Genomic DNA, 17,202 nt, shown 5'->3' on the forward strand with positions numbered 1-17,202 from the left:
ATGTCGATCTATAAGAATAGACACATTATTTTCAGATATTGATATTTTGTACTCTTTCCACAAAAAAATAATTTAACTTTACTTTTCAAGTAAATTTGTTCCCCTTACATGAAGACATTCTGTTCAATCATTATCATTGATTTACTGATTTTGATTTTATTTATTCACAGAATAAATGATTCCCACTGATCCACCCACTTTTGCCACCCCAGGATGCAATTTTCCGGAGAGAAGATTAGTGGCAAGTGCCCATTTGTGGATACAAACCAGTGTAGATTCGGTTGTCCCACCAGTAACTGAACCTCTTACAATGGTTTCTTCATTTGCATGTTCTAAATCAGCCATGACAATCAGATTTTTAGGCTCCACATTGATCTGGCTTAGGGTCCGCATTGAGTCTGGCAGGATGGGGCTCCTGTCCGGGTTTTTGTTTGAAAAAAGTGGTTAAAAGATATGTTGGAAATCATTACCCTAAGGAGCCAGATTACTGAGACAGGTCTTGTATACTTCTCCTATTCAAGGAGGGCATGACTAAGTAGTCATTCTATAGATAAGAAGCTGGTATAAAAGTGAAGCTCTTTGTTCAAAAATAATAATAATAAAGGTAGAAGCAGAAATTAGAATTTTTTGGCTACACGATTAGGGCACTTTAAGTAAAGAACAATGCTTCCTGTCTTACTAAATTATAGATTGACATTCCTTAGGTTCTATCCCTAAATTATCCCTTAAACCAAGCAACCAACATTTACTAGCATTTACTGTGTTCCAGGCTCTTCTCTAGGTTCTTGGGTTGCAAGAGTGAACAAAATCCTTGCTATGGAGATGGTAATTCACCAAGAAGCAAGTAAACACATAATCTTATGTCAAAGTTAAACTTTGTTTTGATTTTCTTTGAGTGATCTTCCTGGTGTACCAGATGATTTTCTGGTTGCAGGTCTTCTGTATCACCTATTTCCATTCCAGTTTGAAAGTTCTCAAGGTGCATTTCATACCAACTAACTGCTGTTTGGTGATATTGTCCTTTCTACCTGGGTCCAGGTTTCACTCTCTAAGGCTCAGGTCAGCTATTCTCCTGAAGGTCACTGAACTGTGAACATAGCAATATCACCCTGAATCTTGCCTGTTTTAAATCCTACACTAATCAGTCTCTAGATTCCACCCTCCAATCTATCCATCCTTTCGTTCTGTCTTTTAATCATCTCTTCAACTAAGCCATTGGCCTCTGTCAGTTCATCCCGGATTTTCCACAGTTATCACTCTCATTACCTCTCTCTCCCATTCTTTGCTTCCTTCTAATAATCTCAGGAAAGTGAAATTGTCTCATTCTTCAGCCTGATTCTAGTCTTCCTTGCCTGCTTTTCTGTCTGAAACTGATAAAGCACCTCCTTTCTTCACAGCTCTACCTGTATATGTTTTTTCTCCCCTCCTCAGGAGTCACCATAAAGTGCTTTTTTTCAAAAAACCATATATCTACAAGGCATTGTTTAACCCAGGACAACTGCAGTGCAACTTTTCTGACTAGAGGCAGGCTTGGTGAGCAGAGATCTACTATAGTTTCGGCATGAGGCATTTGTTATAGTTCCAAATAATGCAAGTCTTTAAAATTAAGACCTCTTCAATTAATAGGCAAAACAAAATAAATTGTTTCTTATCTAAATCCCTTCTGTTGTTTCCGAATATTCACTCTCTGATCTGTTTTCATACTATTTTTGTTCTTATAAGCTGTTTGTGATACATGTGTAAATGTCATGTGTGGGGCTTTAAGACCATGGGGGTCCCCTTTCCTACAGCAAGATGACTGTGCAGCTCATTCACCTTAAAGTGACAAGCCTCTCATTGCCTCCAATGCTCCTCATTTTAATAACACTGTTGAGTCAAACAGCAACTTCTACATTGCAAAATATCAAATACATGGCATGGATAGTACCATGTACTATCAATTAACCATCCAATCACCACATATTCACCTTCATAAAGAGGCTGGTTTCTTGCCATATTAGCTCTCACATTTGGAATTAATGAGTAGGATCATGTCAAGAGGAGATTTGGCTTTTAATTCTGGCACCACCCATGGTGTTCTACATATTCTTCTTCTCTCAGAGGCTAAATTACAGTAGAATCATGAGCAGTCACCTTTAGGAATTTAATGTATGTCTATGACTTCTTTGTACTTTGTAAAATGCAAGATATAGACAAAGAAAACTGTGTCAGTTTCACAAGTATGTATACATCTCAAAAACTCTAACTTTCACACCAGGAAATAAGTCTCACCCAATATATGGAGGTAGTAATATTCCCAATCAACAAGAAAGACACAAATTAAAAGTTTGCCTCCTTCACCTACTTTCCTTTCCTGAAATTCTTATCTGTCCTTTTAGCAAGCTACAAATCTAAGAGACAATTTTAATTTTTCTGTATTTCTCTTCATGATCACACTGGTGCTTGCTACTTTAAGGGGATCCTGTATTGTATTCCTAGCCAATGGTTCTTTGCACTTACTTAAAGTTTGTAGGGAATTGCTAAAGAAGAGTAAAATTGCACTCATTTTAATATAGAACATGAGTTGGAGGGATTACAACTTGAAGCAGGGAAACTGGTCTAGAGGCTGTTGCCAGGGAACTGAAGAGAAAGATGGTGACCTGCCCTAAGGTAGTAGATAGGATGGACATGCTTGAAAAGATCCCGAAATGCAGATGGAATCAGAGAGTCCTAGAGACTAGAAGCTTGGAATGAAGAAGTGAGTGGAATCAGGAATGATCCCTACTTTCTCATTCAAACAATTCATGGATAATTGTGAAAGACACTGATATGAGAAATGCAAGAAAATGGACAGAGAAAATAATACATTTAGATTTGCCAATGTGGTGGTGTGGTGAGGATACAGTTGTAAAAAATCAGAATTCCATGTTTTATTTAACTCATTAGATCACAAGCCACCATCATTATCAATAATAATAAACATGTATATGCAATTTTGTGATGTGCCAGAGATATATAACTATCTAAAAAATAATTCTTATCTGAAAGGGTTTAGCATTAGGTAAAGTTGTTAGGATGTGTATATATGTAGATGAAAATACATAGAAATACACAGAATGCCAAATAGGTAGTTTGGGTAATAAATTTCCTAAGCACTCAAAACCTACTTTTTCAGCCTAATTTCCACTTCCTAAGAGGCTTTATGCTCCAGCTAAATTAAACTATTATATTCATTATTCTTTAGTTATCCTAAGTTTTCCTAGATCCATATGTTGTTTTTATGTGCTTTCTCTGACTAGGAGGTCTTTGCTTTTCAAAACCCTATTCAGGTTTTCAAATTTTATCTCAAAATATAATTTCCTCCCTGATCCCCCAATCAAAAATTATATAACCCTCTTATAAGGCCCTACATTTTTGCAATTTCATTGAACCTTTTACCCAGTCTGCATTTGAGTTATTTTGCCACATCTTAAATCATTTATACCCTTCCCCACTCAGATGCTGAATTTCTTATACTGGAATCATATCTCATCCAGCTCATATTTACATTTCGTGTAGTGCCTCAGCACTTAATACGTGTGTGCGTGTATGCTTCTAATTTTACTGAGTGGACTTGAAATAAATCAGAAACAATGAATAATGATCAACATATAAAATGACATTTCAAAATTATAATTTACATTCTCAATTTCCTATTATGCCAATAGGTAAACTGAATAGAATTTACTCTTTTGGGGGCAAGTATAATAGGCATACACTGTAGACAGTAATTTGTATCTGGAAAAATCTGTAAATACTTTTTTTTACTATTCTTTGTTTTTTTAAATATGTGAGTGCATATTTTATTTTATTTTTTTCTTTTTAAAAAATGAAATTTTTACACCTATTGACCTGTCCTCTAAGTTTCCTCCCTTCACACTCCACCGACCAACAGGCCTTGGTGTGTGTTGTTCCCCTCTTTGTGTTCATGTGTTCTCATTGTTCAACTCCCACTTATGAATGAGAACATGTGGTGTTTGGTTTTCTGTTCCTGGGTTAGTTTGCTGAGGATGATGGCTTTCAGCTTCATCCTTTGCAGGGATATGAGCTCATTCCTTTTTATGGCTGCATAGTATTCCATGGTGTATATATACCACATTTTCTTTATATGGTCTATCATTGATGGGCATTTGGGTTGGTTCCATGACATTGATATTGTAAATAGTGCTGCAATAAACATACATGTGCATGTGTCTTTATAGTTGAATGATTTGCATTCCCTTGGGTGTATACCCAGTAATGGGATTGCTGGGTCAAATGGTATTTCTGGTTCTAGATCCTTGAGGAATTGCCATACTATCTTCTATAATGATTGAACTAATTTACATTCCCACCAACAGTGTAAAAGCATTCCTCTTTCTCCACAGCCTCACCAGCATCTATGGTTTCTTGACTTTTTAATAATCACCATTCTGACTGGTGTGACATGGTATCTCACTGTGGTTTTGATTTACATTTTTATAATGATCAGTGATGTTGAGCTTTATTTCATATGTTTGTTGGCTGTATAAATGTCTTCTTTTGAGAAGTGTCCATATCCTTTGCCCACTTTTTGATGGGGTTGTTTGTTTTCTTCTTGTAAATTTGTTTGAATTCCTTGTAAATTTTGGATATTAGACCTTTGTCAGTTAGGTAGATTGCAAAAATTTTCTCCCATTCTGTAGATTGCTGGTTCACTCTGATGATAGTTTCTTTTGCTGTGCAGAAGTTCTTTAGTTTAATTAGATCCCATTTGTCAATTTTGGCTTTTGTTGCAATTGCTTTTGGCATTTTTGTCATGAAGTCTTTGCTGTCTATGTCCTGAATGGTATTGCCTAGGTTTTCTTCTAGAGTTTTTATGGTTTGTGGTTTTTATTTAAGAATTTAATCCATCTTGAGTTAATTTTTGTATAAGGTGTAAGGAAGAGGTCCATTTTTAGTTTTCTGCATATGGCTAGCTAGTTTTCCCAGCACCATTTATTGAATAGGAAATCCTTTCCCCATTGCTTGTATTTGTCAGGTTTGTTGAAGATCAGATAGTTGTAGATGTGTGGTGTTATTTCTGAGGTCTGTGTTCTGTTCCATTGGTCTATATGTCTGTTTTGGTACCAGTGCCATGCTGTTTTGGTTACTGTAGCCTTATAGCATAGTTTGAAGTCAGGTAGTGTGATGCTTCCAGCTTTGTTCTTTCTGCTTAAGACTGTCTTGGCTATACAGGTTCTTTTTTGATCCCATATGAAATTTAAAGTAGTTTTTTCTAATTCTCTGAAAAATGTCAATGGTAGTTTGATGGGAATAGCACTGAATCTGTAAATTACTTTGAGCAGTATGGCCATTTTCACGATATCGATTCTTCCTGTCTGTGAGGATGGAATGTTCTTCCATTTGTTTGTGTAATCTCTTATTTCCTTGAGCAGTGATTTGTAGTTCTCCTTGAAGAGGTCCTTCACATCCCTCTTTAGCTGTATTCCTGGGTATTTTATTCTCTTTGTAATGATTGTGAATTGGAGTTCATTTGTGATTTGGCTCTCTGCTTGTCTATTGTTGGATTAAAGGAATGCTTGTAATTTTCGCACATTGATTTTGTATCCTGTGACTTTGCTGAAGTTACTTTTCAGCTTAAGGAGTTTTGGGGCTGAGATGATGGGGTATTCTAAATATAAAACCATGTTGTCTGCAAACACAGACAATTTGACTTCCTCTATTCCTATTTGAATACCCTTCATTTATTTCTCTTGCCTGATTATTGCCCTGGCCAGAACTTCCAATACCATGTTGAATAGGAACAGTGAGAGAGGGTATTCTTGTCTATGCTGGTTTTCAAAGGGAATGCTTTCAATTTTCCCCATTCAATGTGATATTGGCTGTGGATTTGTCATAAATAGCTCTTATTTTGGATATGTTCCATCAATACCTAGTCTATTGAAGTTTTTAACATGAAGGGATGTTGACTTTTATCAAAGGCCTTTTTCTGCATCTATTGAGATAATCATGTGGTTTTTGTCTTGGGTTCTGTTTATGTGACAGATTACATTTATTCATTTGCGTCTGTTGAACCAGACTTGCATCTCAGGATGAAACTGACTTGATCATGGTGGATACGTTTTTTGATGTCCTGCTGGATTCAGTTTGCCAGTATTTTATTGAGGATTTTTGCATCAATACTCATCAGGGATATTGGCCTGAAGTTTTCTTCTTTTGTTGTGTCTCTGCCCAGATTTGGAATCAGGATGATGCTGGCTTCATAAAATGAGTTAGGGAGGAGTCCCTCCTTTTCAATTCTTCTGAATAGTTTCAGAAGAAATGGTACCAGCTCCTCTTTGTACCTCTGGTAGAATTCAGCTGTGGATCCATTTGGTCCTGGGCATTTTTTGGTTGGTAGGCCATTAATTACTGCCTCAATTTCAGAACTTGCTATTGGTCTATTCAGGGCTCCAACTTCTTCCTGGTTTAGTCTTGGGAGGTTACCAGGAATTTATCCATTTCTTCTAGATTTTCTAGTTTATTTGTGTAGAGGTGTTTACAGTATTCTCTGATGGTAATTTGTATTTCTGTGGGGTCAGTGATGATACCCCCTTTTTCATATTTTATTGTGTCTATTTGGTGCTTCTCTCTTTTCTTCTTTATTAGTCTAGCTAGTGGCTTATCTATTTTTTAAATTTTTTCAAAAAACCAGCTCCTGGTTTTATTGATTTTTTTGGAGGGTTTTTTGGGTTTCTATGTCCTTCAATTCTGCTCTGCTCTTAGTTATTTCTTGTTTCCTGCTAGCTTTTGGATTAGTTTGCTTTTGCCTCTCTAGCTCTTTTAATTCTGATGTTAGGGTGTCGATTTGAGATCTTTGCAGCTTTGTGATGTGTGCATTTAGTGCTATGAATTTCCCTCTTAACACTGCTTTAACTGTGTCCCAGAGATTCTGGTACATTGTCTCTTTGTTCTCATTGGTTTCCAAGAACTTCTTCATTTCTGCCTGAATTTCATTATTTACCCAGGAGTCACTTGGGAGCAGGTTGTTCAGTTTCCATGTAATTGTGTGGTTTTGAATGTGTTTTTTTAGTCCTGAGTTCTAATTTGATTGCATTGTGGTCTGAGAGACTGTTATGATTTTAGTTCTTTTGCTTTTGCTGAGGAATGTTTTACTTCCAATTATGTGGTCGATTTTAGAATAAATTCCATGTGGCAGTGAGAAGAATGTATATTCTGTTGATTTGGGTTGGAGAGTTCTGTAGATGTCTATTAGGTCCACTTGATACAGAGCTGAGTTCAAGCCCTGAATATCCTTGCTAATTTTCTGTCTCATTGATCTCTCTAATATTGATAGTAGAGTGTTAAAGTCTCCCACTATTATTGTGTGGGAGTCTGAGTATCTTTGTAGGTCTCTAAGAACTTATTTTATGAATCTGGGTGCTCCTCTATAGGGTGCATATATATTTAGAGTAGTTAGCTCTTGTTGAACTGTTCCCTTTACCATTATGCAAGGCTTTGTCTTTTTTTTTTTTATCTTGTTGGTTTAAAGTCTGTTTTGTCAGAGACTAGGATTGCAACCCATGATTTTTTTTTTTTTTTTTTTTTTTTTTTTGCTTTCCATTTGCTTGGTAAATTTTCCTCCATCCCTTTATTTTGAACCTATGTGTGTCTTTGCACACGAAATGGATCTCCTGAACATAGCACATCAATGGGTCCTGACTTTTTATCCAATTTACCAGTCTGTGTCTTTTAACTGGGGCATTTAGCCCATTTACATTTAAGGTTAGCATTCTTATGTGTGAATTTGATCCATCATCATGATGCTATCTGGTTATTTTGCACAACAGTTGATGCAGTTTCTTCATAGTGCCATTGGTTTTATATTTTGGTGTGTTTTTGCAGTGGCTGGTACTGATTTTTCCTTTCCATATTTAGTGCTTCTTTCAGGAGCTCTTGCAAGGCAGGCCAAATGGTGACAAAATCTCTCAGCATTTGCTTGCCCAGAAATGATTTTATTTCTTCTTCGCTTATGAAGCTTAGTTTGGCTGAATATTAAATTCTGGGTTGAAAATTCTTTTCTTTAAGAATGTTGAATATTGGCCCCCAATCTCTTCTGGCTTGTAGAGTTTCTGTTGAGAGGTCTTCTGTTAGTCTGATGGGCTTTGCTTTGTAGGTTACTTTGCCTTTCTCTCTGGCCGCCCTTAATATTTTTTCATTCATTTCAACCTTGGAGAATCTGATAATTATGTGTGTTGGGGTTGATCTTCTCGTGAAATATCTTAGTAGTGTTCTCTGTATTTCCTGAATTTGCATGTTGGTCAGTCTTGCTATGTTGGGGAAGTTCTCCTGAATAAAGGATAGGTAAATTCTATAGGTAATACAGTGGATATAGTGCAAGAGGAACTTACCAATTAAGATACAATCATAACTGCTCACCCCTAGTTGGAATGTAGGTTTCACACAACTCCCACTGATGAAAATAAATATATGTATATTTCAAATGTTTAACCCTTTGTTAAATTTTCTTGTGTAAAATTATCTGCAGAGCCATGAAAAACCGTTTGATATTTGTGACTAAGCAGCCTGTTTGGATGATTATGCTCTTCAGTATGAATGGTGAGCTGTTAAATGACATACTCAATCATTGCTATGGAAGAAATTTGTTCTTACTAGCAACTTGAAGCTTAAAGAAACATTTATAGGAAAGAAAATTACTCAAAGCTTTAAATAAGGCTACTTTTAGAGTTGGCCTTAGACTACCTAGAGGGCATGACGATTAATCTTTCACAAATTATAGATTTTATTTGTTCATGTCCAGTGAGGTGACTTCTTGGTGGACGTCTTCATTGCAATTTTCAGCAGCTCTATTAATGACACATGTTAATTGAAGCTGACATGGGTTGCTCTTGCTCTCTTGGAATGTCTTTATTTCTGTCCTAATATGCAAAGGTAGTTCCAGAATTTCTTAATAGGAGGGCCTCAGGTATAACAATCTAGTTGACAGGAAAAGCAATGGAGTCTTCACTGCATTTGCATCACAAGCATACTGTTTTTGCTTACATGTGTTTTTTTAGGGTGTCTCGGGATGTTGATCCTCTTTAAGTCGAATAGAAAAAATGAAAATGAAATGCCATAGCCAATATTAGAGATATATTAATTTTAGTCTTTGTTGCTTTTATATTTTTCTAGGACAAACAGATCTTCAAAAACCAAAAATGAGGTTCACATTTACAAGCCGGTGCTTGGCACTGTTTCTTCTTCTAAATGTAAGTAAAACAAAATTATTCAAAGCCATGCTAATGAAGAATGCTGAATAAGGAGGAATGTTTTGAGTGTTGATTTAATTAGCATTTGCAAGGGTAGGCATTGGTCTCTAGAAGCCGAAACTAAGTTCCTCAGAGCCATTATTTTGCTCAATATTTTGTTAACAAATCTCTCCTCTGAACTGTCTCTAATTTAAATTAGTGTTTATGGTCTACCCAGAAATTTGAGTTTTGTTTACAAAACTTTAGCATTAATTTGAGACATCTCCATATTATCTTAGAAATTAACATAGATGGTAAATAATATTCTCAGGTAAAATGTTTTCATGTTGAAAAAACTATGTTTTGAATCTTAGTTCAAAACTATGATTTGAATGATAGTTTCTGGGCTGTTCAATCCTTTTAAAACATCTGGGCTGTTCAATCCTTTTAAAACTTCTGAACTCTGTCAGTCTGGCTATTGATTTCAAATGTATTTTTCATCAAAAACTGACTACGGAATCTTCAAGTCTTTATATACCACTATTATTCTATAACTCTTTCTCCAATCTTTTAAATTATGTTCAGTTTATGTAACTCTATATTGTTTTATTCCTAAAAGATTTAGCAAGTAATCGGAAATATAATCATCTTAGAAAACACTATCAATGCCTATTATTTGTGTCAACATTGTTAACCTACCATCACATCAGCTCCAATAGCACATGAAAGGGAGATGAGTAAATTTTACTTAAATCAATGTGGAGCTGCCTTGCTTCTTATCCTTTCTATCACATCAGAGTAACATTTGCTAATAAATTACAGCTGGCAGCAAAGCTCACTCAATATCTCATACTGTCATACTGACCCACACAAAGCTTGCATAGGGTTCCAGGATTTCCATTGTTTATTAATGTGTAGTTACAGGCCTACAAGTCTGTCTAAACTGTTTGTCTTTATATTATTCAAGAAAAAAATATTGCTAGTATTTCATAAATGTTAATTTAATTTGTAAGGCAATTTTTATTTTGTAATATTGTACATCAAATAAATGGTTTATGGGAATGACTATTAATGCAACCCTTTTGCACCTATTTGGATAATGAGTATAACTTATTTTATTGTCAGGTTGTCTTATCACTTTATCCTATTAAATATTTCTTTAGATGAATTACAGTAAAGTTTTCTAAAAGTAATTAGTATTTGGAAATGCAGGTTTCTTTATGTCACTGGAAATATAATAAAAACACTAAACAAGACTACTATGGAAACTAATAGAATATTTTAATTTGTCTGTAAATACCCAGGCCTTATGTGGTCTTCTATGGATGTAAAAATATTGCTATATATTATTGATATTGTTATTTTTCATAGCTCAAATGAAATCCTAAGTGATCTGGTATATGTGAATATTTTTGAATAATCATGTTTCATAAATAATTATATTGAACATGACAGAAGAAAAACTAAAGAAAGAACTAAATACTAACAAAATTGTTTGAAGGTTATCTAATTACCTTTTTATTACAAAGGCTTTAGAAAATTTGTAGTGTGTTCAAAAAGCAAAGTAAGTCATTTTTATTCAAAACTTTTACTAATGTAGTCTATAATTTAAATATTGAAAAAAATGCACATCTTTGCATGAGCCATGGACAGAAACATTTTATGGCTTGTGGGCACCTCTTGACCAGCAAGCATAACTGAACAGGGCACTTAAATGGGTTTGTGCTCTCTTTGCTGTGACAGAGAGAAATTTGCTTCTCTCTCTGTATTTGGATTATATATTTGATTTGGAGGATTTGTCCATAAAACAAAATTTGATATGTCCATTTTCTTCAAAATATTTATTATGTTCACATTGACACTTCTCAGAGAAAAAAAATTTTAATGACCATGTTCCTAATTAATCCAAAATATTACTTTTTAGACAATAGATTGTTGTGAAAATACACTAACTATTGAACTCTATCAACTTGATTTCCATATAGGTTTTAAAGTATCAGTTTTGGTCACCACCTTCAATTAGCCTCTTTCCATTAACCATAACCACCCACTCAATTCCTCTCCCTCCTGTGAGGTATACAGTAAGCTTAGAACAGTGGTTGGTATACAGTGAGCTCTCAGAAAAAGATGCCAGTGATGATGCTGATAACAACAATGCCAATGGTAATAATAAAGACATAAAAAATTAGGTTATTCAGAGCAGGTGTTATTGTTACTTGTTTACTTAGCTATGTTCACCCATTTGCTTTGAATTTATGATATATGCAGTTTTGTTGTTTATATAATGTAAGTAGAATTACACAGTACACCAGTCAGGCATCTGATCCTACCTGGGAAAACCAGGGCTAACACTTTTTACAACAGTGTGTTTTGTCCTTTCTTATTTTGAAATGTATAAGTAACTGAAAAGCAAAAATAATTATATACATTATCAACATTAAGGATGGTGACATAAAAATCCCATTGGTTACATCAGTTTATGGATTCTAGGTTTACATACTTTTTAGAGCAGTTTTGCCTGTGGCAATCAATAGGAAGCTCTCCCTTCAGCACAGCAGCTTGGGTCCATACACTCAGTGGGTTTGAACTATTGCAAAGATGGACCATTTCTCAAAGTTCCATGAAGAACAGCTCTGTGTCTCTGTACTTCTAGAAACTGCCTGTAACCCAAAAGCAACCTGACTGTCCTACATCACAGTAGGAATTGCGTAAGCATATGACCATTTCAAATCAGATTGCTTTCCTGTGGACTCCATGATTAGTGTGGATAAAATCAAGAATGTAAGCTCTATGAGAGCAGGTGGCTTGCCAGTTTGGTTCACTGCTGAATTTCCAGAACCTAGAAGAGTGCCTGGCATGTGAGAGGTACTCAAAGTATTTGTCGACTGAAAAAAACCGATGATGTTTGGGCTGCTGACTACTGCTGTTGGTGGCAGCTTGGTGGTCGTATGTGTGGCGCCATTTACTTGAACCTTTAGGAGTGACATCACATATACGGCAGCTAAACTGCTACATGGGACAACAATTAAGAGTTTTGTTTGTTTGTATGTTGAAAAATCATGTAAGATGGTTTATATGCAAAGCTTTGAAAACTGATGTTTATTCAGAAAAACAATATGCCCTTAATATCTCATTTCTATCTGGATGTGACCATATAATCATATTTTTATTTAACCCCCTGAGATAAGTAGTATAGACATAACACTTATAATAAGTAGGATATTTTAAGTCTCTTACATTGCTTGGTAGTTTCATCCAATCACTACTGGTTTTATTTTGTCTCTGTATTGCTGAAAATGATACCACCTTCCCAGCAATTCTTATTTGTATAAAATTATCAGCAAAAGTTTAACATTTAATAAACTTTATGAAATTTGTATATGTGTTATTTTTAAGCAGTAGTAATTCCATGATTGTAATTATATATATATTATATATATAAAATCATACATATACATATATTTATATGTTTATATCTATCTATCTGTCTATCTATCTATCTATCTATCTATCTATCTATCTGTACAGTCAGCCCTCTGTATACATGGGTTGTACATCCATAGATTGAACCGATCTCGGATAGAAAATATTCAGGAAAAAATTGCATTGAAAATGTACAGACTATTTTTATTATTTCCTAAATAATGCAGTATAACAACTATTTACATCATATTTACATTGTACTAGGTATAAATAATCTAGGGATGATTTAAATAATACAGGAGGATGTACATAGGTTATATGCAAATACTACACCATTTTATATGAAGGACCTAAGCATCCTCAGATTTTGGTATCCACAGGAGTCCTGCAACCAATCCCCTGAGAATACCAAGGGATGACTGTATGTATAAACATAATGCCCCAATGGGTATGTTATTTTAGGAAGAAGGCCACTGAGACATTCATCAACTGTTGGGAAAATTCCATCTTCAGTGCTCAAATATGAACCAGACCAGGAACTGATGCAGATTATTACTGCTCATCTGACAACAGAGGTTCTGATTTTTCATTCCTTCAGTGTTGAAACAATCTCTACTGAACCAGCTTCAAACAAGTTCACTGGAGTTTGTTTCAATATTGCAAGAATGATAAGATGGAAGCTACTTTCATCAGCATGAATTATAACTACTCATATACAGATTGTCATATTTCCACTGTTACTGATGTTAAAACTGCATTAAAGCAAATAAAAATACAATTGAAAATACAAGAATAGGGTTTTCTACTTGTTATCCTCGGACATACTATTTGCCTATGGTTCCCATGAATTTCCAACTAGAGCAAGAAAATCTCTTAGTTGGTTGTCAGCCATATAAAAAGAGAATTCAGAATGTTACTTTTGGGAAGAAAGCCAGATTTAAACAAAATAGTTCCTAGTGTTTAGCATATATATGACATCATGTTCCATCTTCTAATTCGATTTGAAGATGGTGAGAAAATGGTCCAGAAATTAATAATACATCAAATGATCATTCTCATATTAACTGAAGATTTTACAGCCACAAAAGAAGAATCTAAAATAAATGTATAAGCTGAAACAATAATTAATATCTCTATTGTGAAGGCATCATGATCCACTCTTGCTTTGATGGTTACCTGATATGTAATTGAATTTTTAAAACACACATATTCATACAAATGTTGAGTAATAAAGTAAAAAAAGAAACCTCAACATGGAATCCCTTCAAATTACTCTTTTTTTAAAATTTTGCAAATCATGTTCCAATTCCATTAGGAATATCTAAGAATTTTATGACTGATGATTCTTTATTGTTCATAATTTCAGGTATCAGAAATATATTTTATAGTGTTGGTCCATCTTGCCAGACTGTAAGCTCTTTGAGAGCACAATCTACACTTATTTTATTCAGCACTGTATCCTCAGCATCTGGCACAATGTTGGGCTCATCAAGTTTGATCAATATTTGCTGACTGATCTGAAGACCAGTGGGGAAAGTGTCATATAGCAAAAGAATTGTGTTCAGCTACACTGGTAAAGGATTTGCACAGTTATAATCATTTTTATGGGTTCATTACTTTCTCTTCTGACATAAATTCAAGAGACATTAAAATTAGAAATAAACAAAATGTTTAAAGAGTAGTGTCAACCTTATTCACAATTGGTGTCCATTTGAAGTTATCACAGTAATGTTATAATAATGATAAGTATTCACCCTCTTCTCTTTGCAAGCTATTTCCACTAGGATGGCTTGCTACCATCTCCAAATCTAACCCAAAATAGGACTTACTTACCAAGGGGAAGAAGTTCCCCCTAATAAGGTTTTCCTTTCCCAGCATCTCCCCTTTTTTGGGAACTATTTTTTTCTCAAAATATCTAGGCTAAATATCTGGGCTATTTGGCTATTACTGTTTCCCATTCCTTGTATTCAAATATGCCTTCATGTTTTTATTATTGAGAAGGTGCTAAGAGTGGTACTTTCTTGTTCCAACATGGACTGATCTAGTCCAGCCAGGCCTTCAACTTCCTGGCTGCCCCGACCCCACCCTGCAACTTTAACCTGTGGATATCTGATGCCTGCTGCATGAATTTTACTAAAAATTCTCCTTTCACAACCTTCACTGATCAAAAATCTACAAAACATCTTTGTCATATATATTATGTTATATACCGTGTTTTAACAATATTAGCTAAAATGTTTTGAACCTTTCATGTCCCTGACACTTGGTGTTTATTGTCTTGTTCATCCTCACAACATGACAGATGATAAATATTATTCTTACCACTCTTCTTATTTACGTTTCCTAGGTTGAGGAAACGGATCTAGTGAGAGATTGCTAACCTGCTCAAAGTGACAAAACAAGTTTTAACTCTTTTTTGTTATCTGAAGATTCAGATAATGCAGTCTTGAAAGCAAAGTCCTGACCTTCTTACCCTCAAATATGCTCCCCTTCAGGCAAGATAGTTTTCTCACAGTGGCTCATGCATGTCATTTCCAACCTCCAGACTTTTGTGGGAAAGGTCCCTCCATCCCAAAAGGCTTCTCGACCCCCCTTGTGCCTATGCAGAAACTACACACACTCAAGGTTCAATTCAAATTCTACCTTGTATCTGTAGCCATCCTGAATGTTTTTGCTCCCTACTCTCTCCAAACTCTGAATTTTGATTGGATTGTGTGCTGGACAGCTTAGCAGTTAGTGATGTGCTGTCGTGTAGGACATACACAATGACACACATGGAAAACAGCGAGGATTCACCATGAAGAGCCAGGAATATACATGTCAACTTAATAGGGATGAGTTTTGTTTAGAAGCTAGCACATATAGAAGAGTACATAACACCACTTCTGCCATCAATACAATTGGAGAAACTTCAGTCTTAGAATTGAAGTTTCAACGGGTATGATAGAAATTAAGCAGCATTCCTAAATTCAGAAAAAGGAAAGTCAGTGCAGGCTGACGTTTTTAGGCCTTCTCAAAAAAGGAAAGTCAGTGCAGGCTGATGTTTTTAGGCCTTCTCAAAAAAAAAAAAGCTCTATGCAGAACATGGATATTAAAAAGTCGCAGATTCCAACACCACTAAAAACATCGGTCATAGCCACAATAGAAATTGAAATCTTTATAAACACAAGTTAGGAAGAACAGTGTGACAGAGTGATCTTTTCAAACACCCACATTACCTTTGAAAAAGAGAGGCTTGTGATGGTGATGATTAACTGAAACTGAAAAAAACTATTGTCAATCTGTACCAAAATGCAAATGTGCTGAGATAAATATCTAAGAAATACATTGATTTTTCATTAGTGAACATGAATCGCCCTGTACAGGTCATCTGCTGTTGAAACCAATTTAAGGAGATTGTGGTCAGTTATGAGGAGCAGAAAACATATTTTGTTTGTTCCATGGAATAGATGGGATAAATTTCTGGCAGTGTACACAGCACCAATAAAATTTAGCTGAAAGAATCAAATAAAAAAGCGTATTTATTGAACTATGTCTATTTTTAATAACATGATTCATGATTCTTAAGAGTAAGGCAAAGTTGATTTAATATTTGTATTTTTTGGAAATTAGATTATTTGTTTTGTTTACTTCTAAGCTTTAGAATCATAATACAGTTGAAACAATCCTAGCTGATAAAGAGGTATATGAGTGTGTGTAGGTGTTATCTATTTTCAATAGTAAATGGAAACTAATGCAAATATAAAATGTGCAGGTAGAATTTGTAGATGAAATGTAAAAACATTTTTTGTTATATATATGAAAAAAACTGTACATAGAGACCATGAATAAGTATTGCTTAGAGAGCAAAAAATAAATGTTTTCAAACTTTTTCATTGTCTCATTTATTTGTGCTCACCCATTCCTCCTGTCTATAAGTAACTGATTTTTCTTTTTAATACAGCACCCAACCCCAATTCTTCCTGCCTTTTCAAATCAAACCTATCCAACAATAGAGCCCGAGCCATTTCTTTACGTCGTAGGACGAAAGAAGATGATGGATGCACAGTACAAATGCTATGACCGAATGCAGCAGTTACCCCCATACCAAGGAGAAGGTAAAGAGAAGGATATATATGAACATATGTTTGAAACACCACTACAGACATTTTCTTTTGTGGTTAAATATGTGTTGAATAATTTTAATTTAATATGCCAGCAGTTTTCACACTATGGTATGTTTGTGTATTTCATGCAGTGCATATGCCTAATTTCTTTGCTCAAGTTCATCTGACTGCAATTTGGCTAACATCTGCCCTCATGATAAAATTACCGCAATAATTCAGTATTCACACCTGGAGAGCCGGAACAATAAAGGACCGAGTGAGGGAGGGGATGTAGAAAATGACAGGAAAGAGAATTGGAAAATAGTGGGCAGAGAATTTGCCTGAAGTGGACCCTATCAAACCCTATCTTGCTTGGATTAATTAGGTAGTATCTTCCCTTTCACTGTCAATTGGTTGACAACCCATACTATTCTTCCACACTTTCTGTCCCCACTTTCCAGGAGAATTACAAAAAGATACCTCCTAGC

At 35.0% G+C, this 17,202-nt stretch overlaps 1 protein-coding gene across 2 annotated transcripts in view; it reads left to right on the plus strand.

The window, feature by feature from the left end:
- CALCR (calcitonin receptor) overlaps window positions 1-17,202 on the plus strand; it is a 152,996-nt gene that overhangs the window by 81,043 nt on the left and 54,751 nt on the right. Inside the window, exons 3-5 of one of the 2 annotated variants that reach the window (XM_054495353.1) lie at window positions 171-241; window positions 9,151-9,227; window positions 16,573-16,726. In XM_054495353.1, coding sequence (XP_054351328.1) covers window positions 214-241; window positions 9,151-9,227; window positions 16,573-16,726 — 259 coding nt within the window. In that variant the 5' untranslated portion in view covers window positions 171-213. Of the gene's footprint in view, window positions 1-170; window positions 242-9,150; window positions 9,228-16,572; window positions 16,727-17,202 lie in introns of those variants that run through there. The other variant, XM_054495354.2, reaches the window with a different exon arrangement.

Source organism: Pongo pygmaeus, chromosome 6 (genome assembly GCF_028885625.2).
Source record: "Pongo pygmaeus isolate AG05252 chromosome 6, NHGRI_mPonPyg2-v2.0_pri, whole genome shotgun sequence".
Lineage (NCBI taxonomy): Eukaryota > Metazoa > Chordata > Mammalia > Primates > Hominidae > Pongo > Pongo pygmaeus.